Here is a 27,308-nt window from a genome sequence, read left to right as displayed (position 1 = left end):
ACACACAGACCTGCACACACACATACACACATAGAATTTTAAGAGGAGAGAAAATGAGAAAAGCCACTCAGTGAGCCCAGTATGGCTTGCTGGTATGTGCCAAGCCACAGGGTTAGGAGATACGGCATCAAAGACAGGACATAAAACACAGGGACTAGCTGGGCAGTGGTGGCACACACCTTTAATTGTAGCAGTTGGGAAGCAGAGGCAGGAGGATTTCTGTGAGTTAGAGGCCAGCCTGGTCATCTACAGAGTGAGTTCCAGGACAGCCGGAGTTACACAATGAAACCCTGTCTTGAAAAACAAAATGGACAAATCAATGAACACCACGAGGTCTGGGCAGGAGCAGCCAGGGCTGGGAGGAGGTGGGGGAACAGGTAGCTGTGGAGGTCAGGGGATTTGTTTACAAAAGCATCTCCCTCCTCTCTACCTTTTCACTCCCACACAGAGAAGACACACCAGAAGCAAGCCCATGTGCACGCACATGCTGGTACACACACACACGCGCGCGCACGTACACTCACATGCGCGCACATACATGCACACATGCACCTATAGGTAGGTACATGTGCACACACATGCAGGTGCACACACACACGTACGTTCACGTGTGCATGCACACACGCACTAGCACGTAGAAACCCGTATGTAGGCACGAGCACTCACCGTCTTCTCGGCAGGCAGCATATGGTCTGCCACTTAACAGCCGAGTCCTGCCAATCGGGGACCATTAGGGTGGGTTCTTTTCCCAGCGTCAAATGCTGCAGGCTATAAATTGCGATTAACACCGGTGCCAAAATAGCACTTAGCAAAAATAAGCATGCTATTGACATCTGGTGGATCCTGTCCCCAGTGGAGAAGGAGAGAAAATTCTCACTTGAAGTCAAAGGACTATTGCAAGAGATGCTAAGAATACAAGGCCTACTATTGAGGGTGCTTCCTCAGGCAGTTTGCACCCCAGCCTCCTGCAACCAGGCCCCTCCCTGTCAGCCCAGTTTCTGGACACAAATGATGCCACTAGCGAAAACTGCTGGCTCCCAAGACCTGCCCATCCACAAGATTGACAGGACAGCTCTGTCCTTCGGGATACAATCCCAGCAGAAAGGTAATTTCCTGTCTGAACAGGGCTGCCGTTTCTTGTTTTGTTGTGTTGTTTTTACTGTTGTTGCTGTTTGAGATAGGGTTTCTATATAGCCCTGGCTGGTCTAGAACTCACGATGTAGACCAGGCTGGCCTCAAACTCACCTGCCTCTGCCTCCCGAGTGCTGGGATTAAAGCCTACACCACCACACCCAGCTGAGTGGAACTTCCTTCAAAGGAAGAAGTCACAAGGACTCTTGGGACCTGACACCTCCAAGCAACCTGCCTCCCTCATAGGCTGTGACCAGCTTGTCTTGTTTTAAGGACAAGCAGCAGTTGGTCCTGGATAGCCTACATGGCAGTCTTCAGGTGTCAGCTTAATGCTTTAAAGACACACCCAGAAACTGGGGAAGGAGTTCCACCACCTCTGGGACCCTTGTCTACAGCTGTGTGGGCCCTCAGTCTGCCCTGGAATCTTGGCAGCCGGTCTCATGGCCTGCAATGCCAGGAAAAGGTAAGACAGGCTCACAGCTCTCAGAAAGCACGTTAGGTCTGTGAAGGCAAGGGCTGCGGGGATGGGGTGGGTATCCCCTGGGATCAGCCTACAGACAGAAGGATCCCTCTTGGAGAGAGGGAGGATTCCCTCAGACTGGATGAGAGGGGAGGGCTTGGCACTACAGACCTTGTTAAACACTGGGGCTAGAACAGCAGGGGGCAGGCAGAGCCTGGGCCTGAGGGCTGTTTCCCTAATGCTGTACCCAGAGCCAGGTCAGAAGCCCCCAGGCCTCCCCAGGCTCCTGCTGCTAGGCACAGCCTGCCTGAGACCACAGGGCATGCGCCCAGAGGCCAGTTCACTCTGCTCCTTACCAAGAAGGGAAGCTGAGGAGACCACAGCTTCAGAGGACCAGTTGCCAAGGAGACCACAGCTTCGGAGGACCAGTAGCCAAGAAGGGGCAGGGAGAGGGCAGGCTGAGTCTGTAAAGGTCACAGCAGCACGTGAGGCCTGCTGGCCCTGCATGGACTGAGGTGTCCCAACTGGAAGCTACCTGGATCAATGCCCACAGTGTACGGGTGACCCTTCACCAGGAGAGGCCCAGGCAGGAGTCTAGTTGAACCAATCCAACCACAGCTCTCACAAGGCCCCTCTAGGGTTACTGACTTAGTCTCACTAGTGTGAAGAATGGGTTGAGGCCACAAACACTGGGTCCCCCCTCTTCTTTCCTTTTTTTTTTTTTTTTGGTTTTTCGAGACAGGGTTTCACTGTGGCTTTGGAGCCTGTCCTGGAACTAGCTCTTGTAGACCAGGCTGGTCTCGATCCGCCTGCCTCTGCCTCCCGAGTGCTGGGATTAAAGGCGTGCGCCACCACCACCCGGCTCCTTTTTTTTTTTTTTTGTTTGTTTGTTTGTTTATCAAGATTAAGACAAGGTCTTAAGTAGCCCATGCTAATCTCTACCTCAATTATATAGCTGAGGACAACCCAAGTTATCCTTGACCTCCCGAATGCTGTGATTACAGGTGTGAGCCGCCATGAAGGTGCTGGGGTCAGAAACCACGGTCCGTGCACACCCTCTAACTCAAGTCGCACCCACGGCTCTCAGTGAATCTCTGTAATGCCCACTCTGGCTTTCACTGTTTTTAACTATTCTATTGAGGCCAGAGGGTGTGGACTTCCCAGGAAGCATTCAGACCTCCAAAGCACCTTGAGTTTTTAAGCAGAAGCCCAGGAACGGAGGGGAGAAGTGAGCACTTGCGAGACACAGGCCCAGCTCCTCAGGCTCAGCTCCTCAGGCTCAGCTCAGGAATGAGCCATCCCACAGTTCCTGCCCAGGGAACCCTCTGGCACAGGCATCAGTGGCTGAAAACATCCCAGAGACATCATTGGGTTAAAACATTTTCTTTTTTTGGGGTGGGGATGGAACCCAGGGCCTCACACACACACACACACACACACACACACACACACACACACACACACACACGTTAGACCACGCCCTAATGTATCAATAGGAAAGGAGCCAAAGGCTCACAGATGTTATCGTGGGGAGGTCACAGTGAGAGCCCGGCCCACACTGACCCCACGTGGACACAGTCACATGACTGAGCTCAACTGTAGATGGCCATGGACAAAGGGACAGTCCCCAGACTGAAGTGAGTGGGGGGACTGGGGAGTGTGGCCAGGCCCCGAAGGCCAGGATGGCCCATTCACTGCTCTCGGTCATGGTCACCTCATCCCTAGTCACCATGCCCAAGCACACCCCTGAGAGGGAGAGGGAACCTGGGGGACTGGCGTGAATGTCTCGGAACAACCACAAACTCTTCCTTCCTGTCACAAAGCAAGGACCCACTCTCCTGGTTCCTTGGACCCTTGTGGAGACTCAGACTCAGGCTCTGCTGCAGGAGTGGCGGGGCTGGGGCCAGACAGTCCTCTCACCACCACAAGTTCGGCGGCTCCTCAGCCACTCTGCTTTTAAATAAGGTGATCTCGTCCAGGTGCACCATGGGGACATCTCGGATGACATCTGTCAGGCCCTCGTGGAGCAGGGGGAAGATGACGACGTTCAATGCGGGCCTCTCAGCCTGGAAACTGAACCAGAGACCAGCCATTAATGGGGCTGTGTGGGTTGAGGATGTAGCTCAGAAGGGGAAGGGCTCGGGGAGCCACAGGAGACCCTGGGTTCAGTCTCCAGCACACATGCCTCTGTCTACTTAAGCCATCAGATCCTAGAGCCAGGAAGCAGAATGGAGGGAGACAGGGGTTGTGGCTGCGCCGGGGCCAGACAGTCAGTGTCTAACACACATGGAGCATCTGTCTGGACAGAGCAGTGATGAGCACACACTTAGCACAGCGACAGGCTGGGAGATGGCTCAGCAGTTAAGAGCACTCTGGCTACAACTGGGCAGTGGTGGAGCACACTTTTTTTAAAAAATATTTAAATATTTATTTATTTATTTATTTTGTATACAGTATTCTGTCTGTGTGTATGCCTGAAGGCCAGAAGAGGGCACCAGACCCTATTACAGATGGTTGTGAGCCACCATGTGGTTGCTGGGAATTGAACTCAGGACCTTTGGAAGAGCAGGCAATGCTCTTAACCTCTGTGCCATCTCTCCAGCCCCCTGGAGCACACTTTTAATCCCAGCACTCAGGAGTCAGAGGCAGGAGGATCAAACTATTAGCTTGAAGCCAGTCTGGTCCACACAGTGAATTCCAGGCTAACAAAGACCACATAGGGAGACCCTGTCTCAGAGGAAACAAAACAAAAACTTAGGCAGGAGCAAAACTCACTTGGAGTGAGATGAGAGGCAGGGATGGCAAAATGCTTTGTTTGGCCGGATGTTCAAGTCACCTCCTCTCTGCCCATAGAGCTCCTGTCCTCAGCCTCAGGAGCCCAAAGCTGGGCACACCTCACCCCACTGTTCTTAAACATTCCCTTGCACTGTTTCCATAGAGACATCAGAAAAGGCGGGGTTCAGACCAAAGCTGAGGAGGAAGACACACCCCATGCCATTCTTCACTGAGCTGCGACAGACAACTGATGGCGTCCGAACCACACAACCCAACCACTCTCAGACCAGCGCTGGCTGAGCGCGCGGCAACGGGACCTGACTCATCCGGAAGGCTGGAGGCTCTGGGAGGACTGGAAACACAGCTCAGTGGCTAAAGACACGGGCTGCTCTTGCAGAGGACCTGCACTGGATTCCCAGCACCCACACGGCAGTGCACAGCTGTCTGTGACTGCAGCTCTAGGGGGATGCCGAACTCTCTACTGGCTTCTGCAGGTAACTGGACCCACATGTGTACACATAGACACATAGCACATAAAAAACAACTGGAGGCTCTGGAATAAGAATAGAATCCCCAGGTCACACCACCTCAGGCTCCACTCCCAGGCAGACAGACTACCAAATGAAACACCAAATGTTTTCCTATCTGAAATAGCCTATGGCCCCAGGCAGGCTCCTTCATGTCCCTTACTGACCCTTGTGTGCTGCCAATGCTACGGGGGCCCAAGCTCCTTGGCCGTCTTCTCCAGGCCTCACAGTTCACAGCTCCTGGAGCTGGAATTTAGCAGTCACCAGCTCAGTAACCAGGTCACAGTTCTCCCAACTGAGCCGGCCATCTTGCCAGGTGGGAACATCCCAACAGCCTGCTCTAGTGCTACCAGGACGCAGTGCTGAGCCAGACAATGCCCAGACACCGTGTGCCCCGTACAGAAGCTGTGCAGGCTTCAAGGCAGTGCAAAGCCTGCTCTTTTTTCCCCTCCCTCCCTCCCTTTCTGATTTACTTCCTTCTTTCTCTCCCCAAGACAGGGTTTCTCTGTGTAGCCCTAGATGTCCTGGAACTCACTCTGTAGACCAGGCTGGCCTCGAAACTCGCAGAGAACTGCCTGCCTCTGCCTCCCAAGTGCTGGGATTAAAGGCATGGGCCACCCACCATGGTCAGCTTCCTTTGTTAATTTTTTGAGACATAAATACACATTTCATGCTTCCCAGGTTGGCCTCAGACTTGCTAAGCAGTTGAGGATGACGCTGAACTTCAGATCCTCCTGCCCCCATCTCTCAAGCACTGGGGCTCTAAACCTGCACCACCGGGCCCAGTCTGTACCATGGTGGGCTGGAACCCAGGGCTCTGTGCATGCGAGGCAGGTATTAGACCAACCAAGCCACATCCCAGCCCCTAATCCATTCTTGAAAACTGATACCCGAGTCCAAGGCTCTCGGTGTTGGCCAGACTTAAGCAATCCCCGTTTCCACCCGAGAACACGCTCCTCTTTGCAGACCAGACACAGAGCAAGCTGTTTTCCTGGCATGGAGAGCCACATCTGTGCACTCAGTCTTGAGCGCAGCCCCCAGGGCTGCTGAAGGCCAGAGCTTGCCAGAACACAGCGGCAGAGGCCGAGCTGGCAAGCTAGAAGAACGCCCCTGTGTCTACAGGGGACATGGCAGGGGCTGGGGCAGCCAGTGCCCCAACATACAGCAACAGGCTACAAACACGTGTGGGAAGGCAGTGCCAACTGGGCCTCCAGAGAGAATGGCATGACCACCACAGTGGGCAGCAGACCTCTGTCACCAGCCTGAGAGGAACTGGAGAACAGTTTGGGATTCCTGAGTCTTTAGGATGGGAAGCCCTGGCTCTGCTCACCTTCACTGGCCACGGCAGTCACGCATGCTCCTAAGCTCGGGCCCGGCTGCAGAGAAAAGAGGTCAAGCCAGCATGCCCGGGCCATGTGGAGGTGCTATGAAGAGCCTATGGTGGGCAGAACATGAGGAGGAAAGCTGGGGTGATGGCACTGGGTGTGATGGGTGGCAACTGTACCCACATCCCAGCTCATCAGGGTGGCCGTGGAGCTGGTCTATCACTAAAAGGTCTTGGCTGTGGCCGGAAGATGCTGCTCCCCAGAGATAAAGTCAGGAGAAGCTCACTTAGGGTCTCGGGACTGGTGAGTCATGGTGCAGGCGAGACATCAGTAGTGCCAAGTGACCGGTGACATGAGGTCCCCCATCCCCAGGGCTGATAAGGAACAAGCCCAGGCGGGAGAGCCCAGGGAAGCAGGGACTTATATATACAGGTCTAAGAAACAGAGGTCAAAAAGAGGAGTTCAGGGTGGGTTCAGCCGACTGTAAGTTAGGGCCCGGACCCTGATGTCACAGTGCTGCAGGCAGACTGGCCACACACAGAACATATGGGTGGGGGCAGGGTCAGTGCTGGGCAGGTGTGTGTGCCTGCGGCCAGGAGCAGGTGGAAGGTCCGGGGTACCGGCAGGAACTAGGCTAAGCTGGGCAAGCACATCTCTCCCCTTCACAAGCCCCCAGGGTCCATGAGTAATCTGTCGCTGAGTCGGGTACCCAGACACTGAATTCGGACCTCATATGGGGCCAAAGAGGTGCAAACAGGAGAGGGACATGAGAAGAACATGATCCAACACCCAGTGGGGCTGCACGGGGCAGCAGGTGGGGAAGGAGCTGGCATGGCGCCGCGTGCCTACCATGCCAGCACTGGGGAGGGTAAGATGTCAGCCCCCAGAACCGCACTGGATGCAAAATCCCAAGGCTGGGACATGGCTCACCCGCAGAAGATTTACCTGATATACACAGGCCCTAACACAGCGTAAATCTAATGTGGCAGCATATTTCTGTAAGGCCCAAACTTGACAAGTAGAGAGGGAGGATCAGAAGGTTAAGGTAATCCTTACTGCATCAGAGGCTAGCCTGGGCTCCATAAGACCTCATCTCAAAAAAAAAAAAAAAAAAAAAAAGGCCTGGTGGAGAACAAGCAGAGTCCCAGGCACTGTGTATGGCATTGGGTCCAGTTGCTTCCTGTGAGGTGGGGAGAATCCAAATTCAAACCCCAAAACATGAAGGGCTGCAGTGTTGTCATCAAAAACAAAAAAGCCGAACACAGGAGGGTAAGAAAGAAACCACTGCCTAGGACCTGAGGCACACAAGCACACAAGCACACAAGCAGCCCAAAGTTCAGCGCTTCCCTGAGCTCTCCAGACAGGAAAAGAAGAACACTGGGGGCTGCTCCATATAGCTGAGGCCAGCTTGGGCAACCCCAAAAGTGGTATAACATGCCTACAAGCCTATAATCTCAGCACTCGGGAGGTAGATGGAGGCAGGAGGTGGAGAAGCTGAAGGTCATTCTCAAGGCCAGCCTGAATTACAAAAACCCTGTGAAAAGTTTCTAAACCAAACAAACAACAGCATCAGGAAAGAGGACAGCCCGCTGCCCTGGCTGCTTCTCACAAACACCCTGGGCACTGAGTGATGGCTGCTGGGAGCAACACTGCCACCTGCTGGAGCACTGCAGCAGAGCGCCCTGCACGACTGGGCTCATGGAGAGGCTGGTGCCACGCTGGGGGAGGGGGCTCTACAGATGGCAAGGGTGCAGCAGAGGCATCCCCAGAACAGCTCTTCTGCCAGCCTCTAGGGCTCTGCTGTGGCCTGAGGCTGCCAGCAATCCAGGAGAAGGATTTGTGCTGGCCTGGGTCAGGACTTCCCCTGAAGGGCTTCTCACACCAGCAGCACAGTTCCCTCTTCCTCATTTACATTTTCTTAAGACAGAGTATCATGTAGCCCAGGCTAGCCTCAAACTCACTATGTAGCAGGGGACGACTCTGAATCCTGCCTCCACCAGTCAAGAGCTGAGATTACAGGCGTGTGGCAGCTCATCTGTGGCACCAGCAAGACTGAGCTTATTCATTTAGGCTCATGTATGTGTGTCAGTCCACACGTTTATGTGCACCACATGTGTACAGGTACCCAGAGGGGCCAGGCGTCCACGGAGTACCCTGGAACTAGTGCTGCAGGCAGCTGCAGCTGCGGGCCCTCGGCAGGAGCAGTGAGCGCTCCTAACTGCTGAGTCATCTCTCTAGCTCCACACTGCAAGAACTGAACCCAGGGTCTGGTGGCTGCCCGGCAAGCACGCTACTAAGTTAAGCTCTCTGTCCCTTACTTGTCTTTGAAATAGTCTTGTTGTATACCCCAAGCTGGCCTTGAACTCACCATGTAGCCCAGGCCGACCCACACACCCTATTCTGTCTCAGCCTTCTCAGCATCATCCTCCATCCTAGCTTCTCTCTCCAGTTCTGTCCTGCATGCTGCCAACTGGTCCGGTGCTTCCTGCCTCAATACCCTCATCTGTAAGCTGCAGTTACTACAACCATTTCTTAGGACCCCTGTGGTGGAAGGAGAGCTAACTCTTGAAAGCTGACCTCTGACCTCTCCACACATGCTGTGGCCTGCACACCTGTCCCACAAACATACACAAAATAAATAAATGTATAAATGTAATACAAAATTTAAATACTCTAAGTCCATCTGGTACCTGATAACATGACCAACACCATGGATAAAGCAGGGGAGCCAGGAGCAGGTTTCTTGTGGCGGCATTTCAGTGAGTGGAGAAAGGCCAAGACAGGACACAAGACCACCACCAACGATCAGGCAATGCACGCTGTGCCCCAAAGTCCTCGTGCTGAAACCCTACTCCTGACATGCGGCTAGCAAAAGGGACGAGTGCGGCACAGTGCCTTGGCATGAGATCCCAGTACTCCAGAGGCAGAGGCAGGAAGAGCCACATGTTCGAGGGAACCTGGCTTGCACAGTGATTCCAACCTACCCTGAGATACAGAGAGACCCTGTCTCAACAACAGAAGGTGGAGCTTCGGGAGGTTTGAAGGCAGAGCCTTCGCAATGATGGGGGCAGGATCAAGAAGTTCTTCCTGGGCCCACTTGAAACACAGTGAACTAAGTAAGACTGCCTCCAGAACCCAGGATAAACTCTGTAGCTAAGGCTAGCCCTGAACTCCCCGGATCCTTGTGTAGCAGCCTTTCAAGTAGCTGAGACCAGAGACCATCTATAGGAACTAGTCCCCTGCAGGAGATCAGGCTCTCTGATCATGCTGCTAGGATCTGGTACTCCATCTTCCGAAAGTGGGAGCTGGGCTGGGGACACTGATGCTGTCCAAGACCTCCCAGCCACCAACAGACCATGCCAGGCCATGCCACTCACCTCCGGAGGAGTGACTGCTGCAGGCTCTTGCAGGCGGTGAGGGATTCTCCAGTGAACATGTGACACACGACAACATGCAGGCAACGGGCCATAAAGGCCAGCACGGCTTCCGGCTGCACGGTACCACTTCGAGACACCAGGCACAGGCGCTCCAGAGATGAACACTGGCCCAGTGCCTGGAAGAACTGAGCATTGGCGCTGAAATAGGGCTGCTCCAGCCTGCGGGGAGAAGGGTGTGAGTGCCAGGGACTCGGCTCTCCCTAGGATGAGATGCGGCTAGTCACTGTCTGCAGACCCTGCCAGCTCGCACTGGCTCAAGGCCATCTGTCCTCCTTCCTCAGCAAGCTGTTGTCCCACCCCCATACTGTCACGCCTGCTGGCCTTAGGAGGATTCACACATGACGCAGCCTTGGGGAGTCAGTCTGATGGCAGAGACAAACCGGGAGAAAGTGGGGGTCCAGCAGGCTAGAGTGGGTGGGGAAAGGGCAGAAAAGGAAGAAAGCCCCTCAGGGATGCTTCACCAAGGGTACCAGTCACCTACATCATCTATAGAGCCCCAAGCGACACACACTCACATTGGAATTTTGATTTCCCCCCCTTTTAAATAAAAAAGTATAGTCATTTATATTTTATACATATGTGTGTGAATTCCTGCACGTATGTGTACCGTGTGTGTGTGCCTTGTACCCAAGGAGGGCAGAAGAGGCATTAAATCCCCTAGAAACAGAGCTACCAGTGGTTGTGAGCCACTTGTTTCTGGGAACTGATTCCAGGTCCTCTGCAAGCATACAATACGCTCTTAACCGCTGAGCCAGTTCTCCATGGCCCCACCCCACCCCACCCCCCCTTTTTTTTTTTCATTTTTGTTAGCGTGATGCCATGGACTGAACTCAGGCACTCAAGCGTGCCAGCCAGGCTCTACTACTGAGCTACAACCTCAGACTTCACTTTTTTTTTTTTCTAATTTTAACTGATTTTTTTCTCTCAAGACAGGGTCTCTGTGCAGCCCTGGCTGGCCTTGAACTCACTCTGTCTATTAATTCAGAGATCCGCCTACCTCTGCCTCTCAAGTGCTGCTATTACAGGTGTGTACCACCACCACCGCCTGGCTTTCCATGGTGTGGGAACTGAGCTTAGGCCTCAGACACGCTAGGCTAGGCAGGCATTCCTCTACTGACCCATACTCCCGGCCCTTTAGTTTTTTAACCTTGTTTTATTCTTTCAGTTTTGCATACGCACATCATGTAAATTAGTCATTTTCACCCCTCAATAATTTCTATTTTGAGGCAGGGTCTCACTCTGCTGCCAAGGCTAGCCTTGAATTCAGTGGTCCTCCTGCCTCAGCTTCTCAAGTACTTCTTTATAGGGTGTGAAAGTGGTAGGAAGCAGGGGTTGCAGGGCCCCTTGCAAGGGAACCTTGAAGTTACCAGCAGCGTGTGTGTGTGTGTGTGTGTGTGTGTGTGTGTGTGTGTGTGTGTCCCTGTCCCCTCCCCTTCCCCAGCAGCAGGGAATGGAATCCCAGTGCCAGGCAGCAGCCATCACCTCTACCAGTAGGTGGCAGCATGGACTTGCACTACAGGCCCAGGTGTCCCCAGGCCATCTGAGTATGTGTCCCCTACATACTTTTAAACCTTTTCCAATTAGACAGCCACTTATAGAACCTTGCCCTGAAAGAACTAATATGTCAGTGTTCAGCCTGCTGTGAATATCCTATCTCTCTCCCTCCCCAACTGTGGGGCCAATGCACCCTTACCCTCTCCCTGTGCACAAGACTGGTCAGCACCCAGGGCGGCTGGGAAACTGACCTAAAGGAGGTACCATCTGAGGCACCTGAGGGTAGACAGGGAACAACAAGGAAATGGGATCCACCCAGATCAGACCTCGTCCTAACTCTGACCCTTCCCAACCGGCTCAAACCACCAGCCAGAAAACACCGGACCTCTCCTTGCCATTCAGCTCTCTGGGGTGAATGTGCCCACCCCCTCCGGCTTAAGGAGCTGACGCAGCGCTGAGCCAGGCGGGATGAGGGAGAATGACAGCTGAGAGCTGCTCCTGAGACCGTGCCAGCCCTGGCTCAAGTGACTCTCTTGTTTCCGCCCAGGCAGCGGAGGGTGACTCAGGGTAACACCCGCCTCCAGCCGTGGGAAAGGTGGCACCCTTTTCTGCCTGACACGTGATCCTCTCACCACAGGGGTGTGCCCCAAACCCACAGCCAGAACAACCTGTCCCTGTGGCACCTCCACCCCACAGGGAGCCAGGCTGGTACGAACTCGGGTTCAGGGCAGACTGTGGTGGAGGCGGCAGCAGGTGAGCCTGGGAGTCCCAGGGCTGCGATCAGAATACTCCCCAAGAAAATGCGGGTGCCCCATGCAGCCCCTGCAACCCCAGGAAGCAACTCCCTGGCGAGCAAAGACTCTGGAGCCTATACTAGCTCCTGGCACCTGCTGCATCATCTCTGGGCTCGCCTGCTCAGAAGGCAGTGATCCAGAGGAATGGCGCCATTTGGCTGCTCTAGGAGCCTGTGTTTGTTCAGAACAGGCAGTACCTCACACAGCAGACAGTTCTGAGGTTGTGGGCACAGGCTGGAGCCCTGGGTAGAGATGCCACTATGAACTGTCATCAAGCTCTTGCAAGCCTACAAGACAAACTTATCCCCAGTCCTACAGGTCCTGCCTCTGGAGAGGATGCCAGGTCCCAGGGACAAACCAGCATACAGCCCTGGCTGGGTTGAATCCACAATCCTCCCGACTCAGCCTCCCTACACAGCAGGTGTGACCCATCACACCTACTGCAAAAACACAAGGCTTGCTGGACCCGCGGAAAACAAACACTGACAGCAAGATGAAGAAAATCTAGAAAGACCTTGGCTCTGATAGATTCAAAGGCTCACCTGGTACCCTTGAATTTAGGAAATGGTCCTACTCATGGAAGGAAGTCAACAGCAGCAGCCCAGCAGAGTTATACATCAAAAATATTCTCTGATCCATTTTTCTTTTCTTTTCTTGAGACAGTCTCTTGTAGCCCAGGCTGGCCCAAACTATGTAGCTAAGGATGACCTTGAATCTCTGCTCCTCCTCCTCCCCACACCCAGTTTGTATGGCACTGAGGTTGGAACCCCAGACTTTGCATCTGTCAGGCGAGCTCTTTGTTGACTGAGCTGCATCCCCAGCCTGATTCTGTGATACATTTACCATTCTGGCAAACAATGACCATGCATGCCCTAACCGTGGCTTCAGGAAAGGCCAGGGGTGTGACAGGACAGGCACAGGAAGACACAAGTGTGAGAGACACCACAAAGGAAGCAGTAAGGAAACGGAGGGCCTAGTGACTACAGGGAGCCACAGATGCAGCCAAGGAGGAAGGCGTCCATCTGTGTGCCTGGGAGAGGCAAAGGCAGCTGTGGGAGAGGGAGGAGGGGCGGCGGAAGTGGCAGACTTTCCCACTATAGCTACAGAGTTTGCTCTTAAGGGAGAGAGAACCCAAGGCTCACATTATCTTTGTCTTGTTTTTGTTGTTCAAATAGAGTCTGGGTAGCCCAGGCTGGCTTCGAATTCACTGTGGAGCCAAGGCTGACCTTGAGCTCCAGGCTCCACCTCTTGAGAGCTGGAATGATGCTGGTGTACAGTCACAATATCTGATTCTTTGTGTGTCTGGGGGTGGTGGTGCGGGGGTGCTGTTGCCTTTGAAGACAAGGTTTCATTCTATTCCAGGCTGACCTTGACTCAAGGCAATCCTCCAGCCTTAGCCTCCTGATTTTAGGCATATGTCACCACAAACAACTGACTGGGACTTATAAACAGGGGGTGTAAGAAAGCCCACAGGTGGGTTCCTAAAGCCAGTAGAGCCAGAAGGCAGAGGACCCATGTACATAGGCACCCAGGCATGGATACCAGCTGTCCACAGAGACCTCCTGGGCTGTAGCTCTGCTCAGCTGAGGATCAAGCCGGAGCAGCAGGGCAAGTGACCAGATAAGACAGAGGCTTCAAACCCAGACAGCCATAGCGTGGCTTTGCTCCAAGGAGGACAGGAAGTAGAGCTCACAGTTCGGCCAAGCAGCTCTGGAAGGTTCTGGGCCTTTAGCAACACAGGACCTGCTGACTTCCTGTCACGCTGAAGCTAGGCAGGGAACAAGGCAAAGAACACACCCTGTCCTCCCTTGTGGGTCCTGAGGACAGATTGGTAGTCAAGAGCCTCCTGCTTCAGATCCGACATCAGCGGCCATGGATGCTGGGAGAGAACGGTCAGCTTTGCGCCTGCTCAAGGCACAGCTCTGGTGCTGGCTAGTTTTAAGTCAACTTGTCCCAAGCTAGAGTCATCTGATAGGAAGGAGCCTCAGTTGAGAAAATGCTTCCATAAGACTGGGCTGTAAGCAGATAAACCTGTAGGGCACTTTTTGAAAATTAGTGATTGATGTGGGAGAGCCCAGCTCATGGAAGGCGGTGGCTCTGTAAGAAAGCAGGCTGAGCAAGCCATAAGGAGCAAGCCAGTAAGCAGCACCCCTCCGTGGCCTCTACATCAGCTCCTGCCTCCAGGTTCCTGCCCTGTTTGAGTTCCTGTCATGACAGGAGTGTAGGAGTGTAAGCCTTCAAGCTGTTTTTGGTCATGGAACTTCATCACAGCAATAGAAACCCTAAGATAGGCACCAAAGAAGCAGTAACTAACTGTACTAGAGAGAGTGACAACCACATACAAGTCCCTTTAGGCTGACATGGCTTTGTGGCCCCGATGATGCTTCCAAGCACCCACCAACAGCTATGGACTGGCAGAATCCTCAAGTCCTGTCCAGAGCCAGGGACTTCACTACGCGGTGTGTCCTACATGAACCTCGTGTGGTAGGGCATAGAATTAATCCCAGCACTTGAGAGGCAGAGGCAGGACAACCAGAAACCTCAGTCATCCTCAGATGTACAGAAAGGAGGCCAGTCTAGGACACAAGAGACCCTGCCCCAGCAGGAAAAAGGATGCTTACAACTGAAGCATGATGGGCACACTTAGGACCCACATGCTCTAGAGGTGAAGGCAGGAGGGTCAGAGTTAAAGACCTTGCTTGATGACAGTAGTGGAGTCAAAGCAAGCCTAAACAACTTGCTTAAAACAAAGTAAAACGAGAGCTGGAGACAGATCGGTGGCAGAGTACTTCCCTGGAATACGCACCGCCCTCACTGTTCATGGGGTGCAGGCCTGTATTTCCAGATGGAATGACACCTAGTTAGAGACCATCTTGGGCTAGACAGAACCAATCTCAAAAACTGAAGAACCAGCCAGGCATAGTGATGCACACCTTTAATCCCAGCACTTGGGAAGCAGAAGCAGGCACATCTCTGAGTTTGAGGCCAGCCAGACACACAGAGTGAGTTCTAGGACAGCCAGTGCTACACAAACACAAAGAAACCTTGTCATAAAAATACAAACAAACAGGCTGGGCGGTGGTGGAACTACAAGAGCTAGTTCCAGGACAGGTTCCAAAACCACAGAGAAACCCTGTCTTGAAAAACCAACCAAACAAACAAAAAGCCAAAACTTCAAGGACTAGGAGGTATGGCTCAGTGGTAGAGCACCTGCCTAGAATCCCCCAGTGAAAGGCTAGGGTGTAGCTCAGTGGTAGAGCTCCTGCCTAGAATCCCCCAGTGAGGGGCTGGGGTGTGGCTCAGTGGTAGAGCCCCTGCCTAGAATCCTCCAGTGAGGGGCTAGGGTGTGGCTCAGTGGTAGAGCAGCTGCCTAGAATCCTCCAGTGTGAGGCTGGGGTATGGCTCAGTGGTAGAGGAACAAGACCTTTGTTCTGTGTTCTATTCACACCACAAAAAAACCTTTTTTTTTTTTTTTTTTAAATACACAGGGTCTCACTAATTAGCCCTGACTGTCCTAGAAATCTCTCTGTAGACCAAACTGGACTCCAACTCACTGAGCTCCACCTGTCTCCACCTCCTGAGTAGTGCTGGATACACTAGAACCCTTATCCTTTAAATGTTGGATAATGACAAAAATATCCTTCACTTGAGTATTTCAAGCTTGGCTCTGGAAACACCAGTCATCTTTGTCCTAGGAGTTTAACCCAGAGTCCTGAGCACGCTAAGGGCTCCACCATTGAGCGACGTCCTCAGCCCTTACGTCAATATTTTATTTCAAGCTGCCCAGGCTAGGCTCAGACTCACTCTCAAGGACAAGGCCCATGGCAGGGCCATCTGAGGGCTGTGTGCTCTATTTGCTCCTATTTTCCAGAACAGGTCCTGCCATCCTCCTCAAGGCCACCATTCCCAGAAATCTGATTTCTCCCAGAGATGATCTGAGTCTCCATCCTGCCTGCTCTTGTCCCCACAGGGCACCAGCAGCTCCAGCTGAAGCTCTCCAGTGCTCCTCCGCCTGCCCTCCTGCCCCGTCTCCCTCACCCCCCACCTCCTCCAGTGGTCTGGCTGCTCTGAGTCAAGGAGGTTTGAGGATATTGTCATCTGCTCTGTGCGTCTGGCTCTGGGGAGAAAGGGTCTTGCTAATACAAACCAAGCTGCCCTGGAACTCAAGTCAGTTCTTCTACCTCAGCCTTTTGGATGCTGGGATGCCAGGACTGCAGGTGTGCGTGCACACAGCAAACATTTCCAGAACCCCAAGGCTTGTGTGCACATGCTATCAGACATCCCCTCTACCTTAGTCTGAAGCCTCCAGCCAACTGTGACACATGCTCCAAGAATCACTATGAGGGGTTTGGGACAGCTCAATTGGTAATAGCACTTGGTAGCAGGCTGGAAAGACTGTTTAGTCCACTGGACATTCTTCCAATAGGACCTGGGTTCAATTCCCAGCATCTACATGGCACCTCACAACTGTCTGTACGTAACTCCAGTTCCAGGAAACTAACACCCTCACATCAATGCACATAAAATATATTTTATAAAAAATAGTGCTTGCTAGCAAATATTAGAAACTGAGTTCAACTGGACAGTGGGGCACACGCTTTTCATGCCAGCACTGAGGAGACAGAGGCAGGCGGAACTCTGTGAGTTTGAGGCCAGCCTGGTCTACAGAGCGAGTTCCAGGACAGGAACCAAAGCTACAGAGAAAAAAAGCTGTCTCGAAAAACAAAACAAACAAACAAAAAAAAAAAGAAAGAAAGAAAGAAAAGAAATTGAGTTCTGAGTTCAAATTCCCAACAACCATGTAAAACCCAGGTAGGCAACACATGTCTGTAACCCCCAGGAACTCCCTGGCCAGTTTTCTGAAGAGATAAGCTGTGGCCAACAAGATGGTTCAGAGGGTTAAAGCACTTGCTGTGAAGGTCTAATGACTTACATTCAATCCTCAGACCCCATCTAAAGGTGGAAGGACAGAACCAACTCCACGTGTGCACTCTGGCAATGTATCCCCACGTATACACACACACAAACACACACAGATGATGATAATAATAATTATAGTAATAATAATATAATTTGGGGCTGAGTATAGGAGCACAGCTTCAAGCCCAGCACTCAGGAGGCAGAAACAGGAGGATTTCTGAATTTAAGGCCAGCCTGGTCTACAGAAGTTCCAGGCCAGCCAGAGCCACATAGTGAGACCTTGTCTCAAAAAATGGGGGGTTTGGGAGTGTGGGAAACAGGACTCTGCACTGGAGAGATGCCTCAATGGTTAGGGGCACTGGCTGCCATTCTTGAGGACCCAAGTTCTGTTTCCAGCACCCACATGGTGGCTCACAACCTTCTGTAACTCCAGTTTCAGGGCATCCAACATATTCTTCTGGCCTCCACAGGCACTGCACATATGTGCTACCACAAACATGCATACAGGCAAAACACACATGTAAAACTTAAATAAATCTAAACAACTTTTAATACGGTAAGGGTGTGAATGAAGTAGCTCTGTGTGGGACAATGGGCAGGGCTGAGTTCCTGTGAGAGTGGTGGCAGACGCAATGCTGTCACCTCGGGTCCTCTGTCCCTCCCCTCAGGCTCTCTGCTCTTCACTTCAGGGTCTCCGTCCCTCACCCTCACATTCTCTGCCCCTCACCCCTCAGGTCATCTCCCCTTAACTTCGGTCCCTCCAACCGCAGCCCCTCACCTCAGGTCCTTCAGCCGCTTGCAGTGCTTCAGCATGTCGGCAAGAGCAGGCATGTACACCACCTTCCCCATCATGCCCAGGTTGGCCAACGACAGAGACTGAAGCTGCTGGCACTGTAGGCCAATGCTCACCAGTCCAGAGCCTGTCAGCATGCCTGGCAGCTGCGCTAGTGTCAGATGCCGCAGGAAGGCCAGCTGGCCAATGGCAGCCACCTCTGAGTCCCCGACGTTCTGTGCCCGACTGCAGGGCGGGAGGGAGTTGCGGATGGCAGGCTCGTTGCGGGGCATGGCTGAGGAGAAATTGGACCCTATCAGTTCCAGATGCTCCAGGAAAGGGAGCTTCTTCAGCAGAGACCAGAACACAGAGGCAGGCTGGGTGGACGACTGGCCCAGGAAGGGACTGGGAAAGGCCTGCACCCCAATGCGCACCTTCTTGCCAAAGCCACGGGGCACTGCATGCATGGCCGGCGGGGCAGGCGCACGGTCAGGTCTGGGTGCTGAGTCGGCCACGGAGCAGACGGGCAAAGAGAGGGAACGCAGGTGGCAGAGGCGGGCCAGGAGCTGGCAGAGGTGGCGGCCCAGGCCATCGGAGCTGTGGTGGTGGGCAGCTGAGAGGTTGAGGTGATGCAGGTTACAGCAAGACTCCACCAGCGTCTCCAGGATGCTGCTGTCAATGTCGTCCTCTGCCTTACGGAGCAACGAGTCTGCAGACAGGCAATGCACACAGCCACTGAGGTTGAGGCTGGCCAGACTGCGCAGGTCCTTTCCCCCATTGATGACCCGCTGGATCAGGTGACCACCTGACAGCGTACACCGGCTAAAGCTGAAGTAGAAGGGATTGTTGAATTTCATATGCTGGAGGAGGGTGGAGCCGTTCAGCCACGACTTCGGCAGCTGCAGAGCATCCAAGGCCACGTTGCGAGCCATGGAGTCCAGCAGGTTCTTGGTGGCCCCACTCTCCGCGAAGCTGCCAGGGACAGAGATGAGAAAGGCATGCAGGTTCTCAGGCGTGCGGTCACTAAGCACGGCGAGGTAGAGCCGCACCACCTCCTGGTTGATGTAGCCAGGGGCCAGGCGGGCATAGAAGACACGCAGGTTCTGGTAATGGGGGACATTGCTCTGGCCCACCATGAGCTGGCCTGAGAGGACGGCACCCTCACGTGTGCGGTCCAGGATCTCGAAGTACAGCAGCAGCTTCTGCAGACTGGCACAGCAGGGCACCACACCATAGGATGGTGTGAAAAGTGTCTGCTTGAGTTCCCTGACACGGCTCAGGGTGGCCTTGCACTCACTGCTCAGCTGGCTGGCATCGAAGCCGGGACTTACATCAATGGCCAGGGAGCGCAGGTGCTGCAGGGCCGAAAGCACCTTGGACAGTCGCAGGGAGGTGAGGTGGCAGCCTGACAGGTTCATCTTTACCAGACTGTGACAGCGGGCCACATGTTCGATGGTGGAGCCGGACAACCAATAGCAGCCTGCCATGTTCAACTGCTGGATCTCCCGGCCAATCTCCTTCACCAGCTGCTTCACCTTGTCCTCACTGGCCTGCAGAATGGGGACAGGGCAGGAGAGACGGGTGTCCAGGGCTACTCCCCACTCCTGCTTAGAGCAAAGGAAAGCTTCATGCTGCCAGCAGTGAAGAAACCCCATACCCAGGAAGAAAAGTAGAAAGATGTTCGCTACCACTGGACATGATGGTACATGCCTTTAATCCCAGCACTTGGGATTAAAGCAGAGACAGATGAAATCTCTGTGAGTTTGAGGCCAGCCTGGTCTATAGAGTGAGTTCCAGGACAGGCACCAAAGCTACAGAGAAACCCTGTCTCGAATAAACAAACAAACAAACAAGATGTTTGCTACCCAGGCCTGGTAGCATATGCTTGTCATCTTAGCACATGGGAGGCTGAGGCAGGAGCATTACGAGTTTAACACCAATCTGGACATAGCTAGACTCGTTTCAAAAAGAAAAACAGTAGTTTACTGAAAGCTCTAACTGGGAAAGGAGACAGCTCAGTGGTATGCGCTGCTCTTCCAGAGGGCCTGAGTACAGCTCTCAGGACCCATAGCAGGGGGTCACAACCGCCTGGAACTGCAGCTCCAGAGAATTCAATACCTTTGGGCTCTGGGGGCAAAGCACTCACACGGGTACACTTAAAAATAACTAATCTTCTTAAGCTGTATTTTTTTTCTTTTGCTTTCTCTCTCTCTCTTTAAACTGTTGTTGCATTTTGTTTGTTTTGTTTTGTTTTTATGACAGGGTTTCTCAGCTTTGGCTGTCCTAGAACTCATTCTGTGGCCCAAACTGGCCCTGATCTATCTACCTCTGCCTCCTAAGTGCTGAGATAAGAGGCATGTACCACCATTGTCTTGAACTTGCAGATCCAGTCTCAGCTTCTGAATGGTAGGATTACAGGCCTATGCCATCAGGCACATACATCTGGGCTGTTTATTTGTTTTTGTTTGAGACAAGGCCTTACTGAATTGGTCTGAGCTGTGAGCATCCTGCCTCAGTCTCCTGAGTGCTGGGACTACATGTGTATCCTACCATAGTGGGCTCATATCTCAGGTTAATCAGAGACTTCAGCCCCTCGCCCTTCTGCAGCAGTGTCAACTGCGCCCCCCCCCCCCCCGTGGCGCTTCACAAGGACCTTCTACAATCTGTCCTGTGGTGCAGTAACTCCACCCCAGGGTACCTTTGGGGAAGGAGGCCTCCCGCTGATCCCTGTCACTACAGGCTCTATACCCTCCTGCCGTGGGACACCCACCTACCCTTTTCTACCCTGGCCCTGTCACTGTGTCCTAATGTGTGACTGACCATTCCCGGCTACACAGTCTTATGGGCAAACACAGGCTGGCACCCTGGTTGACGCCGACTTCCTGCCCACGCCTGCCTCACCTGGTAGTCCTTCTGTAGCAGCACAGTGTGCACCAGGCTCTTGTCCAGGCACAGGACCGAGAGCTTCCGGCAGGTGCGCCGCACATTGAGAACCAGGTCTGTGCTGGGGACATGGCTCAGGATATGCAGGAGGATCTCATCTGAGAAGCCCAGCAGGTGGATGTCACCTGCTGCATCTGCAGCTGTGGGGGCAGCATCATCATCATTGGACATGTCCTGGAAGTCGGGGACAGTAGAGGGAGGAGGGAGTCAGTCATTAGATGCTAGCTTAACAAGGAGAGGACCTGAGTTTGGATCCCCAGCACTCACACAGAAGGAGCCGTACAAGGTGGCATATGTCTGGAATCCCAATGCTGGAGATGCACAAACAGGAGGATCCTGCCCCCACAGCAGAAAAATCTTACTAACTCTTCACTCAAGGGTGAAGAACACAGAGTTCCCCAGAATCTCCTCTTAGAACTACACACCAGTGAGAAAGAACCTCTGACGGCCACCATCAACCAAATCCCTTAAGACAGCTTGCCTTATAGCCCAGGCTGGCCTTGAACTCACTAGGTAGCCCAGCCTGAGCTAGAACATGGTGCTGGCAATATACACATGTACCATCACACGTGGCTCCCAACAATCACTTCTACTCCCTTCCTTCCTCCCTCTCTCCCTACCTTCCTTCCTGACAGGGGCTCACGTAGCCCAAACTGACCACAAACTGGCCAAGGATGACCCTGGACTCCTGATCGCCACCTCCCAAGTGCTGGGATCACAGGAATGCACTACCAGGCCCAGTCTACCCAGTGCTGGGACTGGAACCCAGGGCTTCACGCATGTTAGGCGAGCTTGTCCTCTAGCCAAGCAACATGCCAGCCCTCCACAGCCTTTCCCAGTGAACAGCGTATGGTGCATACAGGCCCCTCTCCCACTCTGTTTCCCAGACACATCTACTAGAGCAGGAGCAAAAATTTACGCAAGACGCTCAGTAATGTTCACAGGTGCATACTATACTGAATTTTCCCTCTTTTTTACATTTATATATGTAATTGTGTGTGTGTGTGTATGTCTGTGTGTGAGAGAGTGTTGATGCACAAGGTCCTGTGTTAAATCAAAAAACGGTGGAAGAGAGAGAGAGAAAGTGTGTGCATGTTGGTGCACAAGCGCTTGTGGAAGCCAATTTGTAAAGGTGTGTAAAGTCGGTTCCCTCATCCACTATGGAGTTCTCATAAAACTAAGGTCATGGCTCAGAGGTTACAAGAGCATACTGTTCTTGCTAAGGAGCAGAGTTCAGCTTCCAGCACCCATGTTGGGTGGCTCCTGACTGCCTGTAACCTCAGTTCCAGGGAATCGCATGGTTTCTGTGGGCAACTACACTCATACACCCCAAAACAGACACACACAAATATACATCATCATCATCATCATAATAGCCAGGTGGTGATGGCGCAGGCCTTTAATCCCAGCCTTCAGGAGGCAGAAGCAGGTGAATCTCTGAGTTCGAGGCTAGCCTGGTCTACAGAGCAAGTTCCAGGATAGCCAGGGCTACACAGAGAAACCCTTCTCAAGAAAAGAAAGAAGGGAGAGAGGGAGGGAGGGAGAGAAGGAGGAAGAGAAGGATAGACAGACACACACCATAGCCTGGGTCTGGAGCAAGACTCCAGATGCCACCTTCAGGGCCAGCTCCCCACACTCAGGGTAGGCACTTGATGAAGGAGATGAAATACCTTGTGCAGTTTTCTGATGTCACTATGGAGCTGACAGGCCTGGAACGCCCCATTTTCTAACCTCGGCTTTCTAAGAGCTAGGATTATAGGTGTGCACCACCACTCCCATTGTGAAGAAGGGTTTCCTTGTTTACACTGTTGTTTTGAGTGTGTTGACATTGTAACAACATGTCCAACACATATGTGATGGTGTGAGTTGTGTAGGGAGCCCAGGTGGACGGGGAGTGTCTTCCCAAGTCTCTATCATATTCTCCGGAAGCATTGAGACATTCCAGCCGTCTCACTCCACTTACACGGGATTAGACACAGACACACACCACCTGCTTTGTTTTATGTGGGCTGGAGATGCAGACTCGGGTCCACACGGCTGCACAGCAAGCACTCTGCCAACGGAGCCAGCTCCCTAGATTAGGGATTACTTTTTACTGCCTAAGAGAAAACAAACAAACAAACAAACAAACACGAAACACAAAACCAGGCTAACTCGCCTCCGAATGACAGCGGTTCTGCGCCATGGCCACCTTCCCTTCAGACAGGAGACTCTTCCAGCAACTTAACTGGAATGTGATTGACTGGGAACTATGATGCTCCAAAGCTTGCTAGAGAATTTGAAAAGCCAAGCATGGTGGTGTATTCCTCTAATCCTACAGGCATGTGCATAACATACATGCAAACACAGGAAAACTGAAAGGGAAAAAAAACTTGCAAAAATTAAAAAGGGCTTGGTGTCATGAAATGGCCTCATGGTTCACCAGGCTGACTCAGGCACTGGCCCGGGACACACTGATTCTGTGCTTCCCAATAGTTCCTTCTCCATGAGCCTAAAGCTGCCATCTCCAGCCATTTTCTTCTTCATCAGACCCTGTGTTGTCTCAGAGCAAAAAACGAGGCCCTAAGTTAAGAACTACCCCGTGTATCTGTGTTGATGGCACACACCGGTAGGAGAAGGAGGCAGGATTATAAAGGCCAGCTTTGACCACACCTGTCCCAACAAAAATCAAAAGGAAAGAGAAAAGAAAAAGAACTACTCTGGGGCTGGAGAGATGGCCCAGAGGGTAAGAGCACTGGCTGCTCTTCCAGAGTCCTGAGTTCTGGAGAGTTGACGGCTCAGCTGTTAAGGGCATTTGCTACTCTCATAGAGAACCCAGGTCCAGTTCTCAGCACCCACATGATGGCTGACAATCACCTATAACTCTGGTTCCAGGGGATCCAACAACTTCTTCTGACTTCTGTGGGCACTGCATGCACACGGTACATAAACATACGTGCAAACAAACACACATACACATTAAAAAGGGGGAAAGGGGGGCTGGGTGTGGTGGCACATATCTTTAATCCTAACACTTGTGAGGCAAAGGCAGGAGGATCTCTATGAGGTAAATTTAGGCCAACCGTGATCTATATAACCAGACCCTGTCTCAAAAATAATTAAAGTCAGCACTTAAATCCCAGCACTCAGGAGGTAGAGGCAGGAGGATCTCTGTGAGTTTGAGGCCAGTGTGGTCTATAAAGTAAGTTCTAGGACATCCAGGACTGTTACACAAAGAAACTCTGTCTTGAAAAACCAAATTAATAATATTTATTTACTTACTTTTTTTTTTTTTGGAGACAGGGTTTAGCCGTGTGACAAAGGGTCTCTGCCTCCTGTGCGCTGCGATTAAAGAAAGGCACCACCACTCCTGGTTTTAAAAAAAATTATTTTTTTGGTCAGGCAGTGGTGGGGTATGCCTTTAATCCCAGCATTTTGGAGGTAGAGGCAAGTGGCTCTCTATGAGTTGGAGACCAGCCTGATCTACAGAGCGAGTTCCAGGACAGACGATAAAACTATACAAAGAAACGCTGTCTCAAAAAGGGAAAAAAAAGAAAAAAAGAAAAAAAAATTAAGGTAGAGAGTGGAAGACACCTAACACTGACCTCTGGCCCGCACATGCACCCAGCCATGTGCACAGACAGACAAATTGACACACACAGACACACACATATCATACCATACCATACACAAATAAGATAGACACAGTTTTGTGGATCTATTGTCCCCCCCAATTTAGGAGGCTGAGGCAGGAAGATGGCTTGAACCTCTAAGTTTGACAGCAGCCTGGGCAACAGTACAAGATCTATTTTCAATGGCTCAAACCTTACTGGTGGCTATGTTGCCCACTCAAGGAAGGGAGAGGCTTTTGAGTCAGGACTCCATAGGACCACATGACCAGACACACCTAATCCCTGCCCATACCACTCCTCAAGAGCCAGGGAAATGGCAATGCTACCCTGGACTCTTCTTGCTTGAGACGGACCTTCTAGCATCACACGCCTCTCTCATTCATCTGCAGCTGGACCACACTCTTCCCTGTCCATTGAGGAGACATTTCTGGGCCCAGTTTCCTTCAAGGAAGAAGCATCCAACAGAACCCAGCCATGGTTCTCATACCCATGTTCCATCTATTCTGGAAAACACTTCAAAGTCTCACTGGATAAACACAAGGAAACTCCTAAAACTTAAATGGTGGGCAGTGGTGGTGCACGCCTTTAATCCCAGCACTCGGGAGGCAGAGGCAGAGGCAGAGGCAGGCGGATCTCTTTGAGAGAGAAACCCGGGGGGGGGGGGGGGTGCCCAGAGCCACACCAACCTGATGACCTGAGCTGAAACCCGAGAACTCACATAAAATGTTGGATGCAGTGGCCCCCAGACAGGAGGAGACAGGAGGGTCAGAAGGCAGCTCCTCTGGAGCATGCACCATGGAGGAAACAACAAAGAGGACAGCAGAAGCTGGAGAGAAGGCTTAGTGGTTAGAGGCGACCACTGCTCTTTCAGAGGACCTGAGTTCGGTTCCCAGCATCCACATGGGGAGGGGCTGATAACCAACTATAACCCCACCTCCAGGTGCATGTGATCCCTCCTCAGGCACCTGCACTCGAGTGCACACATACACCCACACACACTTATACATTCATACACATAATTAATAACAAGTACTCGAAACAGGTGAAAGGCAAGAACCAACTCCTGAAAGTGGTCCTCTGAAGTCTGCATGCATGTCCTGCCATGAACATGCCAGTACTCATACACACACATACACACTAATAAAATAAATAAAGTGCACCCACAGGCAGAGTCCTAAGAAAGAACAAATATAAAACTCAGATGGGCAGGCAGCAACTGGGAAGCAGCCAGACCCTCCACCCTTCCCCTGTACTGCTAACTGCAGAGAAAATACTGTAGCTCATGTAACAGAACGCAGTGGGTTCTCCAGCGGACCTAGATCAGAGTTTTGGGGTCAAACCGAAACCCTATCACCCTCCCCCACACCACAATCAGGCTCCAGAAAGAAGTGGGCTGCACTTACGCTGACAGAAAAAACGAAGCGGGGGCTGGGGATGTGGCTGAGTAGGCAGAGTGCTTGCTTAGCATGCACAAAGCCCTGGTTCCATCCTCAGCATGGCATAAAACCTGGCGTGGGGATACACACCTGTAATCCCAGCGTTACAGAGGCTAACACAAGAGAAGTGCTGTAAATTCATGACTAGTCTGGGCTGCACACTGAGTTCCAGGCAAGTCTGGGCTACAGAGTAAAATAAACAAGAAAACAGGAGAGAAAGGTCAACGTCCCAGAGCTGCGAGTGCTGAGTCAACGCCCAGGGAGATGGGGGAAAGGCCTAGAAACTCAGGAGGCAAAGTGAAAATGTCCATCCTGACCATCGGGATTGTGAGCCTGGGAACAGGATGGGGCCTGGGAGAAGGGTAGGAGAGGCCAAGAATGGGCCTCGGAGAAAGGCCAGGGTCGGCAGGGAGCACCAAGGGGACCCCAGCCGCCGGGGCGGGAAAAGCGCGGGTCATACCTCTCCGGAGCTGACCGCCGGAGCTGCAGCCTCGGAGTCCCCCAGCCTGCCAGGGCAGGGATGCTCGAAGCCGGCACCGCCACAGCTCCACAGAAACCCCGGTAAGGGGCGTGGCTGAGTCTCACTTCCGGCGCCCCTCTGTACGTATTTCCTCTGGCGCCCGAATGGACCGGGTGCTGTCGCCATATTGGGTGTGGCCGAGAGGCACCGAGAAGGTCACAAATGTTTGCAGTCAATCCAGCTCGCATCCAGCTCCTGGCGTTTCGCCCTGCACACTGCGCTCCAAGCCACCTGTCACAGCACTCAGGCATCCTACCTGAACTTACCCCTCACTTGTGTTAAAACTCTCGATAGCTCTCTGCACCATCTGACTTACTCTACCTTGTTTTGTTTGCGTCAAGACAAGGTCCCATTGCGTAGACATGGCTGTCCTGGAATTAGCTATGTAGAACAGGCTGGCCTCGAAGTCAGAGAGTTGCGCCTGCCTCTACCTCCCCTCTATACCTAGGCCACTTTATCTTATGGTTATTTTTTTTTTAACCACTGCTGAGGATTGAACCTGAGGGCTCATTTGTGTTAAGTAAGTGCTCTGCCAGTACCCGTCCCACCTAACTAGGCGAGACTCTGGCCGGAATTGTTCTTTGCATGTCAAAACACTGAAGAAATATTTGTTGAATAAATGAATAATGAGTTTCCACACAGAATTTGCAGTTAAAGGTGGTTTACTAGAGCTGGTGAAACAGCTCATCAGGAAAAGGGACTCCCCCACCACCACCACCTTGAACAAGACCCACATGGTAGAAGGAGAAAACCAACTTCCGAAAGCTGTCCTCGAACCTGCGTCTGCACTTTGCCGTGTACTTATGCCCTTGCGCAAGTACACATGGAGAAAGGAAGAAAGGACAGAAAAAAATTAATTAAGGTAATAGTTTTTTTTGTTTTTGTTTTTTTGTTTTTTGGTTTTTTTTTGGTTTTTCGAGACAGGGTTTCTCTGTGACTTTGGAGCCTGTCCTGGAACTAGCTCTTGTAGACCAGGCTGGTCTCGAACTCACAGAGATCCGCCTGCNTTGTAGACCAGGCTGGTCTCGAACTCACAGAGATCCGCCTGCCTCTGCCTCCCGAGTGCTGGGATTAAAGGCGTGCGCCACCACCGCCCGGCTAAGGTAATAGTTTAGAAGGAGCTAGGAGGATATAGTTCAGTTGAATAGCCAACTACTAACCGG

General features: G+C 52.3%; 1 protein-coding gene across 1 annotated transcript; it reads right to left on the bottom strand.

The window, feature by feature from the left end:
• Positions 1–162: 162 nt before the first annotated feature.
• On the bottom strand, positions 163–26,223 carry Fbxl18 (F-box and leucine rich repeat protein 18). Its single transcript, XM_050163222.1, has 5 exons — positions 26,086–26,223; positions 20,537–20,752; positions 17,642–19,185; positions 9,596–9,814; positions 163–3,664 (listed from the first exon to the last, which is right to left on the bottom strand). Exons 2-5 carry the CDS (start codon positions 20,747–20,749, stop codon positions 3,508–3,510), a joined length of 2,133 nt encoding a protein of 710 aa, XP_050019179.1. The 5' UTR covers positions 20,750–20,752; positions 26,086–26,223; the 3' UTR covers positions 163–3,507.
• Positions 26,224–27,308: the final 1,085 nt, after the last annotated feature.

This window comes from Alexandromys fortis, unplaced genomic scaffold, assembly GCF_014885135.2.
Source record: "Alexandromys fortis isolate MF-2015 unplaced genomic scaffold, M_Fortis_MF-2015_v1.1 scaffold_144, whole genome shotgun sequence".
In the NCBI taxonomy this organism is placed as follows: domain Eukaryota; kingdom Metazoa; phylum Chordata; class Mammalia; order Rodentia; family Cricetidae; genus Alexandromys; species Alexandromys fortis.
The sequence above is the reverse complement of the archived record's forward strand: the minus strand, read 5'-3'. Positions and strand labels throughout refer to the sequence as shown.

Coding starts and splice junctions, on each gene's coding strand:
- Fbxl18 (XM_050163222.1), bottom strand. CDS start 20,749: ATGTCCAATGATGATGATGCTGCCCCCACAGCTGCAGATGCAGCAGGT. Junction 19,186..20,536: donor TGCTACAGAAGGACTACCAG/GTGAGGCAGGCG, acceptor CCCATTCTGCAG/GCCAGTGAGGACAAGGTGAA. Junction 3,665..9,595: donor CAGCAGTCACTCCTCCGGAG/GTGAGTGGCATG, acceptor TCTCTGGTTCAG/TTTCCAGGCTGAGAGGCCCG.